The following is a 14,839-nucleotide window of genomic DNA, read 5'->3' as shown; positions in this document are numbered from 1 at the left end:
GACCCGGTGCTAAATGGTATTTGAACCCAGGTCTGAACCCTGTGTGTCGGGGCTGACCTGGTGCTAAATGGTATTTGAACCCAGGTCTGGACCCTGTGTGTTGGGGCTGACCCGGTGCTAAATGGTATTTGAACCCAGGTCTGGACCCTGTGTGTTGGGGCTGACCCGGTGCTAAATGGTATTTGAACCCAGGTCTGGACCCTGTGTGTCGGGGCTGACCCGGTCCTGGAAGATGTAGAGGTTGTTGGTGGAGGCTATGGCGATGATGTTCTCCTCGGGGTGCCAGGCCATGTGGAGGATCTTCTTAGTGAAGTCCAGACTGTCCACCCCCACGTCGCCGCGACGACGCTTGCCCCCGGTGTAGATCCGTCGCGTCCGCAGTACAGCTCGCGGCTTACTGGTCTCTCGCCACGCCTCCAGGGAGGGAGGAGGGAGGGAGGGGAGGAGAGGAGAGGAGAGGAGGGAAAGAGGAGAGGAGGAGAGAAAGAGGAGAGGAGAGGAGAGGAGAGGAGAGGAGAGGAGAGGAGAGGAGAGAGGAGGAGGAGAGAAAGAGGAGAGGAGAGGAGAGGAGGAGAGGAGGGAAAGAGGAGAGGAGGAGAGAAAGAGGAGAGGAGAGGAGAGGAGAGAGGAGGAGGAGAGAAAGAGGAGTCAAGAGGAGAGAGAAAGAGGAGAGGAGAGGAGAGAAGGAGGAGAGGAGAGAGAGGACACGTTTAGAGCAGGCAAATTGAAATCTGGACCAGAAAGTGGCTTCATTATTTCTCTCTGATCAGATTAGACCTGGTGAGTGACATCATCAACCAGCAGTTATCCACACTGGGATTTCAGGAGCACAGAGACTTACGTCGCTAACGTACGGATTGATGGCAGCATTCGCGTGAAACTGAAAGCCCGAACCACTGCTTTTAATCAGGGCAAGGTGACCGGAAACATGACCGAATACAAACAGTGTAACTATTCCCTCCGCAAGGCAATCAAACAAGCTAAGCGTCAGTATAGAGACAAAGTAGAATCTCAATTCAACGGCTCAGACACAAGAGGTATGTGGCAGGGTCTACAGTCAATTACGGATTACAAATAGAAAACCAGCACCGTCATGGACCAGGATGTCTTGCTCCCAGGCAGACTAAATAACTTTTTTGCCCGCTTTGAGGACAATACAGTGCCCTGACACGGCCCGCAACTAAAACATGCGGACTCTCCTTCACTGCAGCCGACGTGAGGAAAACATTTAAACGTGTCAACCCTCGCAAGGCTGCAGGCCCAGACGGCATCCCCAGCCGCGCCCTCAGAGCATGCGCAGACCAGCTGGCTGGTGTGTTTACGGACATATTCAATCAATCCCTATCCCAGTCTGTTGTTCCCACATGCTTCAAGAGGGCCACCATTGTTCCTGTTCCCAAGAAAGCTAAGGTAACTGAGCTAAAGGACTACCGCCCCGTAGCACTCACTTCCGTCATCATGAAGTGCTTTGAGAGACTAGTCAAGGACCATATCACCTCCACCCTACCTGACACCCTAGACCCACTCCAATTTGCTTACCGCCCAAAAAGGTCCACAGACGATGCAATCTCTACCACACTGCACACTGCCCTAACCCATCTGGACAAGAGGAATACCTATGTGAGAATGCTGTTCATCGACTACAGCTCGGCATTTAACACCATAGTGCCCTCCAAGCTCGTCATCAAGCTCGAGACCCTGGGTCTCGACCCCGCCCTGTGCAACTGGATACTGGACTTCCTGACGGGCCGCCCCCAGGTTGTGAGGGTAGGCAACAACATTTCCACCCCGCTGATCCTCAACACTGGGGCCCCACAAGGGTGCGTTCTGAGCCCTCTCCTGTACTCCCTGTTCACCCACGACTGCGTGGCCACGCACGCCTCCAACTCAATCATCAAGTTTGCGGACTACACAACAGTGGTAGGCTTGATTACCAACAACGACGAGACGGCCTACAGGGAGGAGGTGAGGGCCCTCGGAGTGTGGTGTCAGGAAAATAACCTCACACTCAACGTCAACAAAACTAAGGAGATGATTGTGGACTTCAGGAAACAGCAGAGGGAACACCCCCCTATCCACATCGATGGAACAGTAGTGGAGAGGGTAGTAAGTTTTAAGTTCCTCGGCGTACACATCACAGACAAACTGAATTGGTCCACCCACACAGACAGCATCGTGAAGAAGGCGCAGCAGCGCCTCTTCAACCTCAGGAGGCTGAAGAAATTCGGCTTGTCACCAAAAGCACTCACAAACTTCTACAGATGCACAATCGAGAGCATCCTGTCGGGCTGTATCACCGCCCGGTACGGCCACTGCTCCGCCCACAACCGTAAGGCTCTCCAGAGGGTAGTGAGGTCTGCACAACGCATCACCGGGGGCAAACTACCTGCCCTCCAGGACACCTACACCACCCGATGTCACAGGAAGGCCATAAAGATCATCAAGGACAACAACCACCCGAGCCACTGCCTGTTCACCCCACCATCATCCAGAAGGCGAGGTCAGTACAGGTGCATCAAAGCTGGGACCGAGAGACTGAAAAACAGCTTCTATCTCAAGGCCATCAGACTGTTAAACAGCCACCACTAACTCAGAGAGGCTGCTGCCAACACACTGACACTGACTCAACTCCAGCCACTTTAATAATGGGAATTGATGGGAAATTATGTAAAATATATCACTAGCCACTTTAAACAATGCTACCTAATATAATGTTTACATACCCTACATTATTCATCTCATATGTATACGTATATACTGTACTCTATATCATCTACTGCATCATTATGTAATACATGTATCACTAGCCACTTTAACTATGCCACTTTGTTTACATACTCATCTCATATGTATATACTGCACTCAATACCATCTACTGTATCTTGCCTATGCCGCTTTGTACCATCACTCATTCATATATCTTTATGTACATATTCTTTATCCCCTTACACTGTGTACAAGACAGTAGTTTTGGAATTGTTAGTTAGATTACTTGTTGGTTATTACTGCATTGTCGGAACTAGAAGCACAGGCATTTCGCTACACTCGCATTAACATCTGCTAACCATGTGTATGTGACAAATAAAATTTGATTTGATTTGATGTTAGCGACTTTCGTTAGCGACTTATGTTAGCGGCTTACGTTAGCGGCTTACGTTAGCGGCTTACGTTAGCGGCCTACGTTAGCGGCTTACGTTAGCGGCCTACGTTAGCGGCCTACGTTAGCGACTTACGTTAGCGACTTACGTTAGCGGCTTACGTTAGCGGCTTACGTTAGCGATTTACGTTAGCGGCTTATGTTAGCGGCCTCCTTTAGCGGCTTATGTTAGAGACTTACGTTAGCGACTTACGTTAGAAACTTGTGTGTTTGTATATATGCTTACCTCCAGGGTCACGCCCCGCCCCGTCTCCCTGTCAAACATCCGGAAGAAGCTGTTGTACGCCCCAGTCATTATCACACTGGGGAGAGGGGAGAGGAGGAGGGAGAGGAGGAGGGAGAGGATGAGAGAGAGAGGTAGTAGAAGGAGGAGAGAAGATGGAAGGGGGGAATGAAAGAGGGACAAAGAGAGGGAGAAGAAAAGGAAGGGATGGGAGAGAGAGAGAGAAAAGAGTGGGGTTGGGACATGAAGAGAAGGGGAGATAGAGAGAGCGAAGGGTGGAGTTGGGACAGGAAGAGGAGGAGAGATGGAGAGAGGGAAGGGTGGGGTTTTTACAGGAAGAGGAGGAGAGATGGAGAGAGAGGGAAGAGTGGGGTTGGGACAGGAAGAGGAGGAGAGATTGAGAGAGGGAAGGGAAGGGTGGGGTTGGGACAGGAAGAGGAGGAGAGATGGAGAGAGGGAGGGTGGGGGTTTTACAGGTAGAGGAGAGAAGATGGAGAGAGGGAAGGGTGGGGTTTACAGGAAGAGGTGGAGAGACAGAAGGGTGGGGTTGGGACAGGAAGAGGAGGAGAGATGGAGAGAGGGAAGGGTGGGGTTGGAACAGGAGGAGAGATGGAGAGAGGGAAGGGTGGGGTTGGGACAGGAAGAGGAGGAGAGGTGGAGAGAGGGAAGGGTGGGGTTTTTACAGGAAGAGGAGGAGAGATGGAGAGAGGGAAGGGTGGGGTTGGGACAGGAAGAGGAGGAGAGATGGAGAGAGGAAAGGGTGGGGTTTACAGGAAGAGGAGGAGAGATGGAAAGAGGGAAGGGTGGGGTTTTACAGGAAGAGATGGAGAGACAGAAGGGTGGGGTTGGGACAGGAAGAGGAGGAGAGATGGAGAGAGGGAAGGGTGGGGTTGGAACAGGAAGAGGAGGAGAGAGGGAAGGGTGGGGTTGGGACAGGAAGAGGAGGAGAGGTGGAGAGAGGGAAGGGTGGGGTTTTTACAGGAAGAGGAGGAGAGATGGAGAGAGGGAAGGGTGGGGTTGGGACAGGAAGAGGAGGAGAGATGGAGAGAGGGAAGTGTGGGTTTTTACAGGAAGAGGAGGAGAGATGGAGAGAGGGAAGGGTGGGGTTGGAACAGGAAGAGGAGGAGAGATGAAGGAGAGAAGGGATTGATTTTGACATCTCCAAAGCTCTTCTCTGGGATTGATTTATCTGTGGGATAAAGCCTCAGAGTAGACGAAGACGCACACACCTGTCGGAGCTGTTCCAGACACACTCGAACTTGTCAAATATGCAGTCGTTCTCGTACAGAGAGCACAGCTTAGTCCTCAGGTAGTCATGAACCTACAGAGAGACAGACATGGGAGAAAGGAGGGGGGGGAGGAGAGAGGGAGAGGTCAGGAGAGAGGGAGAGGGCAGGAGAGAGGGAGAGGGCAGGAGAGAGGGAGAGGGCAGGAGAGAGTGTTGACAGGTTTTTCCAAGGCATTCATTTAATTTATGTGTGTGTACATGCGTGCGTGAGTGTGTGAATGTATGTGTGTTTCTGCGTGTGCCTAGTGTGTGTGTGTGTGTGTGTGTTTCTGCGTGTGCCTAGTGTGTGTGTGTGTGTGTGTGTGTGTGTGTGTGTGTGTGTGTGTGTGCACGTGTGTTTGTGTGTGTGTGTGTGTGTGTGTGTGTGTGCATGTGTGTTTCTGCGTGTGCCTAGTGTGTGTGTGTGTGTGCATGTGTGTTTCTGCGTGTGCCTAGTGTGTGTGTGTGTGTGTGTGTGTGTGTGAGTGTGTGTGCCTAGTGTGTGTGTGTGTGTGTGTTTGTTTAGCGGGCTGACCTGGTAGGTTTCGACGGGGCCTTTCTCCATGTGTAAGTCCCACACCTTGGCCGTCAGGTAATCCCTGGTCAGCAGGTACCGCCCGTTGTGACTGAACTTCACATCCGACACCGACGACACGATCTCAGAGAAGAATGAACGACTTCCTGGGTCCTCTGGTTCCTCAAAGACTAAAGTAAGAGAGAGGAGACGAGGGGGGGGGGAGGAGACGAGGGGGGGGAGAGGGGGAGGAGAGAGGAGATGAGGGGAGGAGAGGAGATGGGGAGGAGAGAGGAGACGAGGGGAGGAGAGGGGGAGGAGAGAGGAGACGAGGGAGAGGAGAGGAGAGGGAGAGGGGAGAAGAGAGGAGATGAGGAGGAGAGGCGAGGAGAGGAGAGAGGAGGGAGAGGAGACGAGGAGAGAGGAGATGAGGAGACGAGGAGAGGAGAGGGGGAGGAGAGAGGAGGAGAGAAGATACGAGGGGAGGAGAGAAGAGGGGGAGGAGAGAGGAGACGAGGAGGAGAGGCGAGGAGCGGAGAGAGGAGGGAGAGGAGACGAGGAGAGAGGAGATGAGGAGCGGAGAGAGGAGGGAGAGGAGACGAAGGGAGAGTGGGATGAGAGAGGAGTTTAGGAAGAGGAAAGATGGATATCACAATATAAGGGGGTGTAAATTCCAATCTGGACCTGATTCCAGATCTACTCCTGATTTAAAAATAAGGACTGATTTAGACCTGCGACACCATGTGGGTGGAAGCCAGTTCTACTCCTGATTTAAATGATGGACTGATTTAGACCTGCGACACCATGTGGGTGGAAGCCAGTTCTACTCCTGATTTAAATGAAGGACTGATTTAGACCTGCGACACCATGTGGGTGGAAGCCAGTTCTACTCCTGATTTAAAATGAAGGACTGATTTAGACCTGGGACACCATGTGGGTGGAAGCCAGTTCTACTCCTGATTTAAAATGAAGGACTGATTTAGACCTGAGACACCATGTGGGTGGAAGCCAGTTCTACTCCTGATTTAAAATGAAGGACTGATTTAGACCTGGGACACCATGTGGGTGGAAGCCAGTTCTACTCCTGATTTAAAATGAAGGACTGATTTAGACCTGCGACACCATGTGGGTGGAAGCCAGTTCTACTCCTGATTTAAAATGAAGGACTGATTTAGACCTGGGACACCATGTGGGAGCAATTAATTATCAGAACCAGCAGTAGTCGTACTCTGGACCTCGAAGAGTAAGATCCGAATACACATGATTTAGAGACCGACAGCAAAGGCTTTTATCTCCCCCCGTGTGTAGCCAACTCACGTTTGGTGTGTTTGTCGCAAAGTGCCGAGGCCCTCATGTCACAGAGACGTAGAGATCCTTTACTGCTACTGTAGACAAACAGGTGACAGTGGTGAGGATGAAACTCTGCTGCTGTTATCACCTCTGTTAGCTCCTCCATGTTGGCTGGCTTGATGTCCACTATGTCTGAAGGAGAGATACTCAGGTAGAACAACACAGGACTGTGTCTGGAGGAGAGATACTCAGGTAGAACAACACAGGACTGTGTCTGGAGGAGAGATACTCAGGTAGAACAACACAGGACTGTGTCTGGAGGAGAGATACTCAGGTAGAACAACACAGGACTGTGTCTGGAGGAGAGATACTCAGGTAGAACAACACAGGACTGTGTCTGGAGGAGAGATACTCAGGTAGAACAACACAGAATATGTCTGGAGGAGTAGATGGATGTGGTGGTTGTAGCTAGCCTGATTAGCTGTACAGTAGATGGATGTGGAGATTGTAGCTAGCCTGATTAACTGTACAGTAGATGGATGTGGTGGTTGTAGCTAGCCTGATTAACTGTACAGTAGATGGATGTAGTGGTTGTAGCTAGCCTGATTAACTGTACAGTAGTAGCCTGATTAACTGTACAGTAGAAGGATGTAGTGGTTGTAGCTAGCCTGATTAACTGTACAGTAGTAGCTTGATTAACTGTACAGTAGATGGATGTGGAGGTTGTAGCTAGCCTGATTAGCTGTACAGTAGATGGATGTGGTGGTTGTAGCTAGCCTGATTAACGGTACAGTAGATGGATGCGGTGGTTGTAGCTAGCCTGACTAACTGTACAGTAGATGGATGAGGTGGTTGTAGCTAGCCTGATTAACTGTACAGTAGATGGATGTGGTGGTTGTAGCTAGCCTGATTAACTGTACGGTAGATGGATGTAGTGGTTGTAGCTAGCCTGATTAACTGTACAGTAGTAGCCTGATTAACGGTACAGTAGATGGATGCGGTGGTTGTAGCTAGTCTGATTAACTGTACAGTAGATGGATGTGGTGGTTGTAGCTAGCCTGATTAACTGTACAGTAGATGGATGTGGTGGTTGTAGCTAGCCTGATTAACTGTACAGTAGATGGATGTGGTGGTTGTAGCTAGCCTGATTAACTGTACAGTAGATGGATGTGGAGGTTGTAGCTAGCCTGATTAACTGTACGGTAGATGGATGTAGTGGTTGTAGCTAGCCTGATTAACTGTACAGTAGATGGATGTAGTGGTTGTAGCTAGCCTGATTAACTGTACAGTAGTAGCCTGATTAACTCTAGCTTGATTAACTGTACAGTAGTAGCCTGATTAACTGTACAGTAGATGGATGTGGTGGTTGTAGCTAGCCTGATTAACGGTACAGTAGATGGATGTGGTGGTTGTAGCTAGCCTGATTAACGGTACAGTAGATGGCTGTGGTGGTTGTAGCTAGCCTGATTAACTGTACAGTAGAAGGATGTGGTGGTTGTAGCTAGCCTGATTAACTGTACAGTAGATGGATGTGGTGGTTGTAGCTAGCCTGATTAACTGTACAGTAGAAGGATGTGGTGGTTGCAGCTAGCCTGATTAACTGTACAGTAGTAGCCTGATTAACTCTAGCTTGATTAACTGTACAGTAGTAGCCTGATTAACTGTACAGTAGATGGATGTGGTGGTTGTAGCTAGCCTGATTAACGGTACAGTAGATGGATGTGGTGGTTGTAGCTAGCCTGATTAACGGTACAGTAGATGGCTGTGGTGGTTGTAGCTAGCCTGATTAACTGTACAGTAGAAGGATGTGGTGGTTGTAGCTAGCCTGATTAACTGTACAGTAGATGGATGTGGTGGTTGTAGCTAGCCTGATTAACTGTACAGTAGAAGGATGTGGTGGTTGTAGCTAGCCTGATTAACTGTACAGTAGATGGATGTGGTGGTTGTAGCTAGCCTGATTAACTGTACAGTAGATGGATGTAGTGGTTGTAGCTAGCCTGATTAACTGTACAGTAGATGGATGTGGTGGTTGTAGCTAGCCTGATTAGCTGTACAGTAGATGGATGTGGTGGTTGTAGCTAGCCTGATTAACTGTACAGTAGCAGGATGTGGTGGTTGTAGCTAGCCTGATTAACTGTACAGTAGTAGCCTGATTAACTGTACAGTAGTAGCCTGATTAACTGTACAGTAGATGGATGTGGTGGTTGTAGCTAGCCTGATTAACTGTACAGAATTATCCTGATTAGCTGTACAGTAGATGGATGTAGTGGTTGTAGCTAGCCTGATTAACTGTACAGTAGATGGATGTGGAGATTGTAGCTAGCCTGATTAACGGTACAGTAGATGGATGTGGTGGTTGTAGCTAGCCTGATTAGCTGTACAGTAGATGGATGTGGTGGTTGTAGCTAGCCTGATTAGCTGTACAGTAGTAGCCTGATTAACTGTACAGTAGTAGCCTGATTAACGGTACAGTAGATGGATGTGGTGGTTGTAGCTAGCCTGATTAGCTGTACAGTAGATGGATGTTGTGGTTGTAGCTAGCCTGATTAGCTGTACAGTAGATGGATGTGGTGGTTGTAGCTAGCCTGACTAACTGTACAGTAGATGGATGTCGTGGTTGTAGCTAGCCTGACTAACGGTCACCTCATAGTACACAGACACACTATGAATATGCAGAGATTGTTTTTAGCCTCAGCTACTGAACTTAATCAACCCTGTCACACGCACACACACATGTACGAGCGCGAACACACACACACACACACACACACACATTCTATTTGCAGCGAGCCCCGTGTGTCTTAGTGGAGTAGAGAGTAGAGAGTAGGGAGTTGACACTGAGTGAATTATTTAAACTTCTCTGTAGATGTTTTCTAGGTCAGGGTCCTGTTATGATAGAGCCTGTTTAAACACTACAGCCTACAGATGGAGGAGCGTCATTTGATCACCTTGTTGCAGAACAACTGAACAGACAGAATGAACGACTGGGTCTCTGGTACTGAACTGTATAAACACTACTGCCTACAGATGGAGGAGCGTCATTTGATCACCTTGTTGCAGAACAACTGAACAGACAGAATGAACGACTGGGTCTCTGGTACTGAACTGTATAAACACTACAGCCTACAGATGGAGGAGCGTAATTTGATCACCTTGTTGCAGAACAACTGAACAGACAGAATGAACGACTGGGTCTCTGGTACTGAACTGTATAAACACTACAGCCTACAGATGGAGGAGCGTCATTTGATCACCTTGTTGCAGAACAACTGAACAGACAGAATGAACGACTGGGTCTCTGGTACTGAACTGTTTAAACACTGCAGCCTACAGATGGAGGAGCGTAATTTGATCACCTTGTTGCAGAACAACTGAACAGACAGAATGAACGACTGGGTCTCTGGTACTGAACTGTTTAAACACTACAGCCTACAGATGGAGGAGAGTAATTTGATCACCTTGTTGCAGAACAACTGAACAGACAGAATGAACGACTGGGTCTCTGGTACTGAACTGTTTAAACACTGCAGCCTACAGATGGAGGAGCGTAATTTGATCACCTTGTTGCAGAACAACTGAACAGACAGAATGAACGACTGGGTCTCTGGTACTGAACTGTTTAAACACTACAGCCTACAGATGGAGGAGCGTAATTTGATCACCTTGAGTGAAGGACATTTTAATCTTGTCGTGTATTTGACGTTTAAAAGGTTCCCACACGTTTGTCATTTCCACTTTGAAACGTCAAACTTGAAATCTCCTTTTAAGAAAAATTGATCAACCAAACATGTCCAATAATTATAATCCATATAATAATTCAAATGTTGTTTTTATGGGGTTTTTTTATGTAACATTTATTTAAAGGTAGACAAGTCAGTTAACAACAAATTATTTTTTACAATGACGGTCTACCGGGGAAACAGTGGGTTAACTGCCTTGTTCAGGGACAGAACGACAGATTTATTCCTTGTCAGATCGGGGATTTTATATATTTCATATTTAATTTCTTTATTTCACCTTTATTTAACCAGGTCGGCCAGTTAAAAACAAGTTCTCATTTACAACTGTGACCTGGACAAGATAAAGCAAAGCAGTGTGACACAGACAACAACACAGAGTTACACATGGAGTAAACAAGCGTACAGATCTAGCAACCCTTTTGGTAATTGGCCCAGCGCTCTAACCACTAGGCTACCTGACACCCCGAAACATTTTCTGTTACTGCAGGATTATTTTCCTGCTGTATCAAACTGCGTCAAATTAAGATTTTACACATGTACATTCCTACCCAGACTGGCACAGAGCCATATAGAGTATGTGATTGGGCAGGAAGACTGGCACAGAGCCATATAGAGTCTGTGATTGAACAGGAAGACTGGCACAGAGCCATATAGAGTCTGTGATTGAACAGGAAGACTGGCACAGAGCCATATAGAGTCTGTGATTGAACAGGAAGACTGGCACAGAGCCATATAGAGTCTGTGATTGAACAGGAAGACTGGCACAGAGCCATAGAGAGTCAGTGATTGGGAAGGAAGACTGGCACAGAGCCATATAGAGTCTGGGATTGGGAAGGAGCTCAACAGAGCTGAGTTCCGGCACCTCAAATGTTCTACTTCCTGTTCCTCTTTTTGAATATCAGATTAAAAGTATTGTGGAGCTCCAGCACCTCAATATAAACAGTACTGGTCCACTACCTCAATATAAACAGTACTGGGCCACTACCTCAATATAAACAGTACCGGGCCACTACCTCAATATAAACAGTACCGGGCCACTACCTCAATATAAACAGTACCGGGCCACTACCTCAATATAAACAGTACCGGGCCAGCACCTCAATATAAACAGTACTGGTCCAGCACCTCAATATAAACAGTACCGGGCCAGCACCTCAATATAAACAGTACTGGTCCACTACCTCAATATAAACAGTACCGGGCCAGCACCTCAATATAAACAGTACTGGTCCAGCACCTCAATATAAACAGTACCGGGCCAGCACCTCAATATAAACAGTACTGGTCCAGCACCTCAATATAAACAGTACCGGGCCAGCACCTCAATATAAACAGTACCGGGCCACTACCTCAATATAAACAGTACCGGGCCAGCACCTCAATATAAACAGTACTGGTCCACTACCTCAATATAAACAGTACTGGGCCACTACCTCAATATAAACAGTACCGGGCCACTACCTCAATATAAACAGTACCGGGCCACTACCTCAATATAAACAGTACCGGTCCACTACCTCAATATAAACAGTACCGGTCCACTACCTCAATATAAACAGTACCGGGTCACTACCTCAATATAAACAGTACCAGGCCACTACCTCAATATAAACAGTACCGGGCCACTACCTCAATATAAACAGTACCGGGCCACTACCTCAATATAAACAGTACCGGGCCACTACCTCAATATCAACAGTACCAGGCCACTACCTCAATATAAACAGTACCGGGCCACTACCTCAATATAAACAGTACCGGGCCACTACCTCAATATAAACAGTACCGATCCAGCACCTCAATATAAACAGTACCGGGCCAGTACCTCAATATAAACAGTACCGGGCCAGCACCTCAATATAAACAGTACCGGGCCACTACCTCAATATAAACAGTACCAGGCCACTACCTCAATATAAACAGTACCGGGCCACTACCTCAATATAAACAGTACCGGGCCACTACCTCAATATAAACAGTACCGGGCCACTACCTCAATATAAACAGTACCGGGCCACTACCTCAATATAAACAGTACTGGGCCACTACCTCAATATAAACAGTACCAGGCCACTACCTCAATATAAACAGTACCAGGCCACTACCTCAATATAAACAGTACCGATCCAGCACCTCAATATAAACAGTACCGGGCCACTACCTCAATATAAACAGTACCGATCCAGCACCTCAATATAAACAGTACCGGGCCACTACCTCAATATGAACAGTACCGGGCCACTACCTCAATATAAACAGTACCGGGCCACTACCTCAATATAAACAGTACCGGTCCACTACCTCAATATAAACAGTACCGGTCCAGCACCTAAATCATGTGTGTGTGTGTATGTCTGCTTCCCTGTGTGTGTGTGTATGTGTGTGTGTGTGTGTGTCTGCTTTCCTGTTTGTGTGTGTGGGTCTCCACAACTGTGTGTGTGTGCGTGCATGTGTGTATGTCTCTGTACATGTGTGTGTGTGTGTCCCTCTCCCAGTGAAGGATACTGAAGCTGCGGTCTGTGATCCCCAGATGCCACATGTTGATCCTCAGGTCATCAGCTGACAGGTAGGTCTCTCCGTCACTGTTGACCGATATGGAGTTAACATGGTAGGTATGACCATTGGAGAACACCCTCCTAGGACGTACCTCCACCATCAGGTCTGTAGGTCTCAACACAGGAACCTGGGAGGGAGGGAGGGAGGGAGAGAGGGGGAAGGGAGGGAGGGAGGGAGGGAGGGAGGGAGAGAGAGAGAGAGAGAGAGAGAGAGAGAGAGAGAGAGAGAGGGGGTTGGGGGAGTGAGAGAGGGGTGGGAGAGAGAGGGACGGAGGGAGGGAGAGAGGGAGGGAAGGGAGGGAGGTGGGAGGGAGAGAGGGGTGGGAGAGAGAGAGGGAGGGAGGGGTTAGGGAGGGAGGTAGGGGGAGAGAGGGGTGGGAGAGAGAGAGGGAGGGAGGGAGGGGAGGGGGGGGAGTGGGGGGAGAGGGATGGAGGGAGGGAGGGAGGTGGGAGAGAGAGAGGGACAGAGGGAGGGAGGGCGGGAGGGGGGAGTGAGAGAGAGGGAGGGTTAGGGACCAGGGTATGGGCTGAATGAGGGACAAAACAAGAGTTTGTCTGTGTGTGTGTGTGTGTGTGTGTGTGTGTGTGTGTGTGTGTGTGTGTGTGTGTATACCTGTAGTGATGTGACTGTAGATATGTCCTTCACCCTGCCCTCCTCATCTTTCAGGTTGTAGCCCTCCGGTTGCTTGTCTCGCTCACTCACCTTCCACAGCTTGATGGTCTTATCTGACACACACACACACACACAGACACACACACACAACAAACACACACACACACACCACACACACACACAAACACACACACACCACACACACAACAAACAAACACACCACAAACACACACACACACACAGACACAGACACACACACAGAGATAATGTTTGAGACCAAGTCTGGCTGGTTGACCATGCTCTTATCTGTGTTAGAGTTTCAGGGTCATGATATAATCTGGAGGAAACATCTGTCAACGATTCAGTTTCCTTCTTTTCATTTATTAACACCAGGAGAGGAGTGGACATTCACAACTATAAGATGTTGCACAATATTTAAATATAATATATTTTGAAATATAATATAGTCTCCCTCTTTTCTGAATGTTGATGGTAGCGAATGCAAGTTAATGTGTGAGTTTGCGTTGAGCAGGAAGTGGGAATTATGGGTCATGAAGTTTATTTACCATTCTCAGTGTTCTATTAGGGAACGATTTTGGTAATCAACTCAACTGATCGTTTGTTGAGAGTAGGATTACAGGTAGTGAGGTCAACTGACAGTTTGTGGCAAGAAGGATTATGGGAAATGTAGTCAACTCACTGTTTGTGGAAAGGAGGAATTATTGGTAGTCTTCTGCTAGGGGAGGATTATGGGTTGTGTAGTCTACTGACTGTTGGTGGAAAAGCGGAATTGTGGGTAGTGTGGTCTACTCACAGTTGATGGAAAGGAAGATTATGGATAGTATTCTGATAGAGGAGGACTATGGGTAGTGTTCTGATAGAGGAGGACTATGGGTAGTGTTCTGATAGAGGAGGACTATGGGTAGTGTTCTGATAGAGGACTATGGGTAGTGTTCTGATAGAGGAGGACTATTGGTAGTATTCTGATAGAGGACTATGGGTAGTGTTCTGATAGAGGACTATGGGTAGTGTTCTTATAGAGGACTATGGGTAGTATTCTGATAGAGGAGGACTATGGGTAGTGTTCTGATAGAGGACTATGGGTAGTATTCTGATAGAGGAGGACTATGGGTAGTATTCTGATAGAGGAGGACTATGGGTAGTGTTCTGATAGAGGACTATGGGTAGTATTCTGATAGAGGAGGACTATGGGTAGTATAGTCTTCTCACCGTTGGTGGAGAGGAGGATTATGGGTAGTTAGTCTACTCACCTTTGGTGGAGAGGAGGATTATGGGTAGTTAATCTACTCACCGTTGGTGGAGATAAGGATTATGGGTAGTTAGTCCACTCATCGTTGGTAGAGAGGAGGATTATGGGTAGTTAGTCTACTCACCGTTGGTGGAGAGCAGGAAGTGGGCGGCGTTCTGTTGAGGCAGCCATCGTATCTTGTTGATCTTCTCCTCGATCTCCAGGCTCTTC

The 14,839-nt window shown here is 48.1% G+C and overlaps 1 protein-coding gene across 1 annotated transcript in view; it reads right to left on the bottom strand.

The window, feature by feature from the left end:
• Window positions 1-132: 132 nt before the first annotated feature.
• Window positions 133-14,839, bottom strand: part of LOC139394145 (serine/threonine-protein phosphatase 2A 55 kDa regulatory subunit B gamma isoform-like) — a 24,044-nt gene continuing 9,337 nt past the window's right edge. Inside the window, exons 3-10 of the mRNA XM_071142180.1 lie at window positions 14,754-14,839; window positions 13,360-13,472; window positions 12,697-12,874; window positions 6,479-6,643; window positions 5,183-5,352; window positions 4,610-4,701; window positions 3,384-3,459; window positions 133-414 (exon numbers count right to left, since the gene is read on the bottom strand). The exon at window positions 14,754-14,839 is cut by the window's right edge and continues 98 nt beyond it. Of these exons, the coding sequence (XP_070998281.1) occupies window positions 172-414; window positions 3,384-3,459; window positions 4,610-4,701; window positions 5,183-5,352; window positions 6,479-6,643; window positions 12,697-12,874; window positions 13,360-13,472; window positions 14,754-14,839 (1,123 nt within the window). The 3' untranslated portion in view covers window positions 133-171. The remainder of the gene's footprint in view (window positions 415-3,383; window positions 3,460-4,609; window positions 4,702-5,182; window positions 5,353-6,478; window positions 6,644-12,696; window positions 12,875-13,359; window positions 13,473-14,753) is intronic.

Source organism: Oncorhynchus clarkii, unplaced genomic scaffold (genome assembly GCF_045791955.1).
Source record: "Oncorhynchus clarkii lewisi isolate Uvic-CL-2024 unplaced genomic scaffold, UVic_Ocla_1.0 unplaced_contig_1468_pilon_pilon, whole genome shotgun sequence".
Lineage (NCBI taxonomy): Eukaryota > Metazoa > Chordata > Actinopteri > Salmoniformes > Salmonidae > Oncorhynchus > Oncorhynchus clarkii.
The sequence above is the reverse complement of the archived record's forward strand: the minus strand, read 5'-3'. Positions and strand labels throughout refer to the sequence as shown.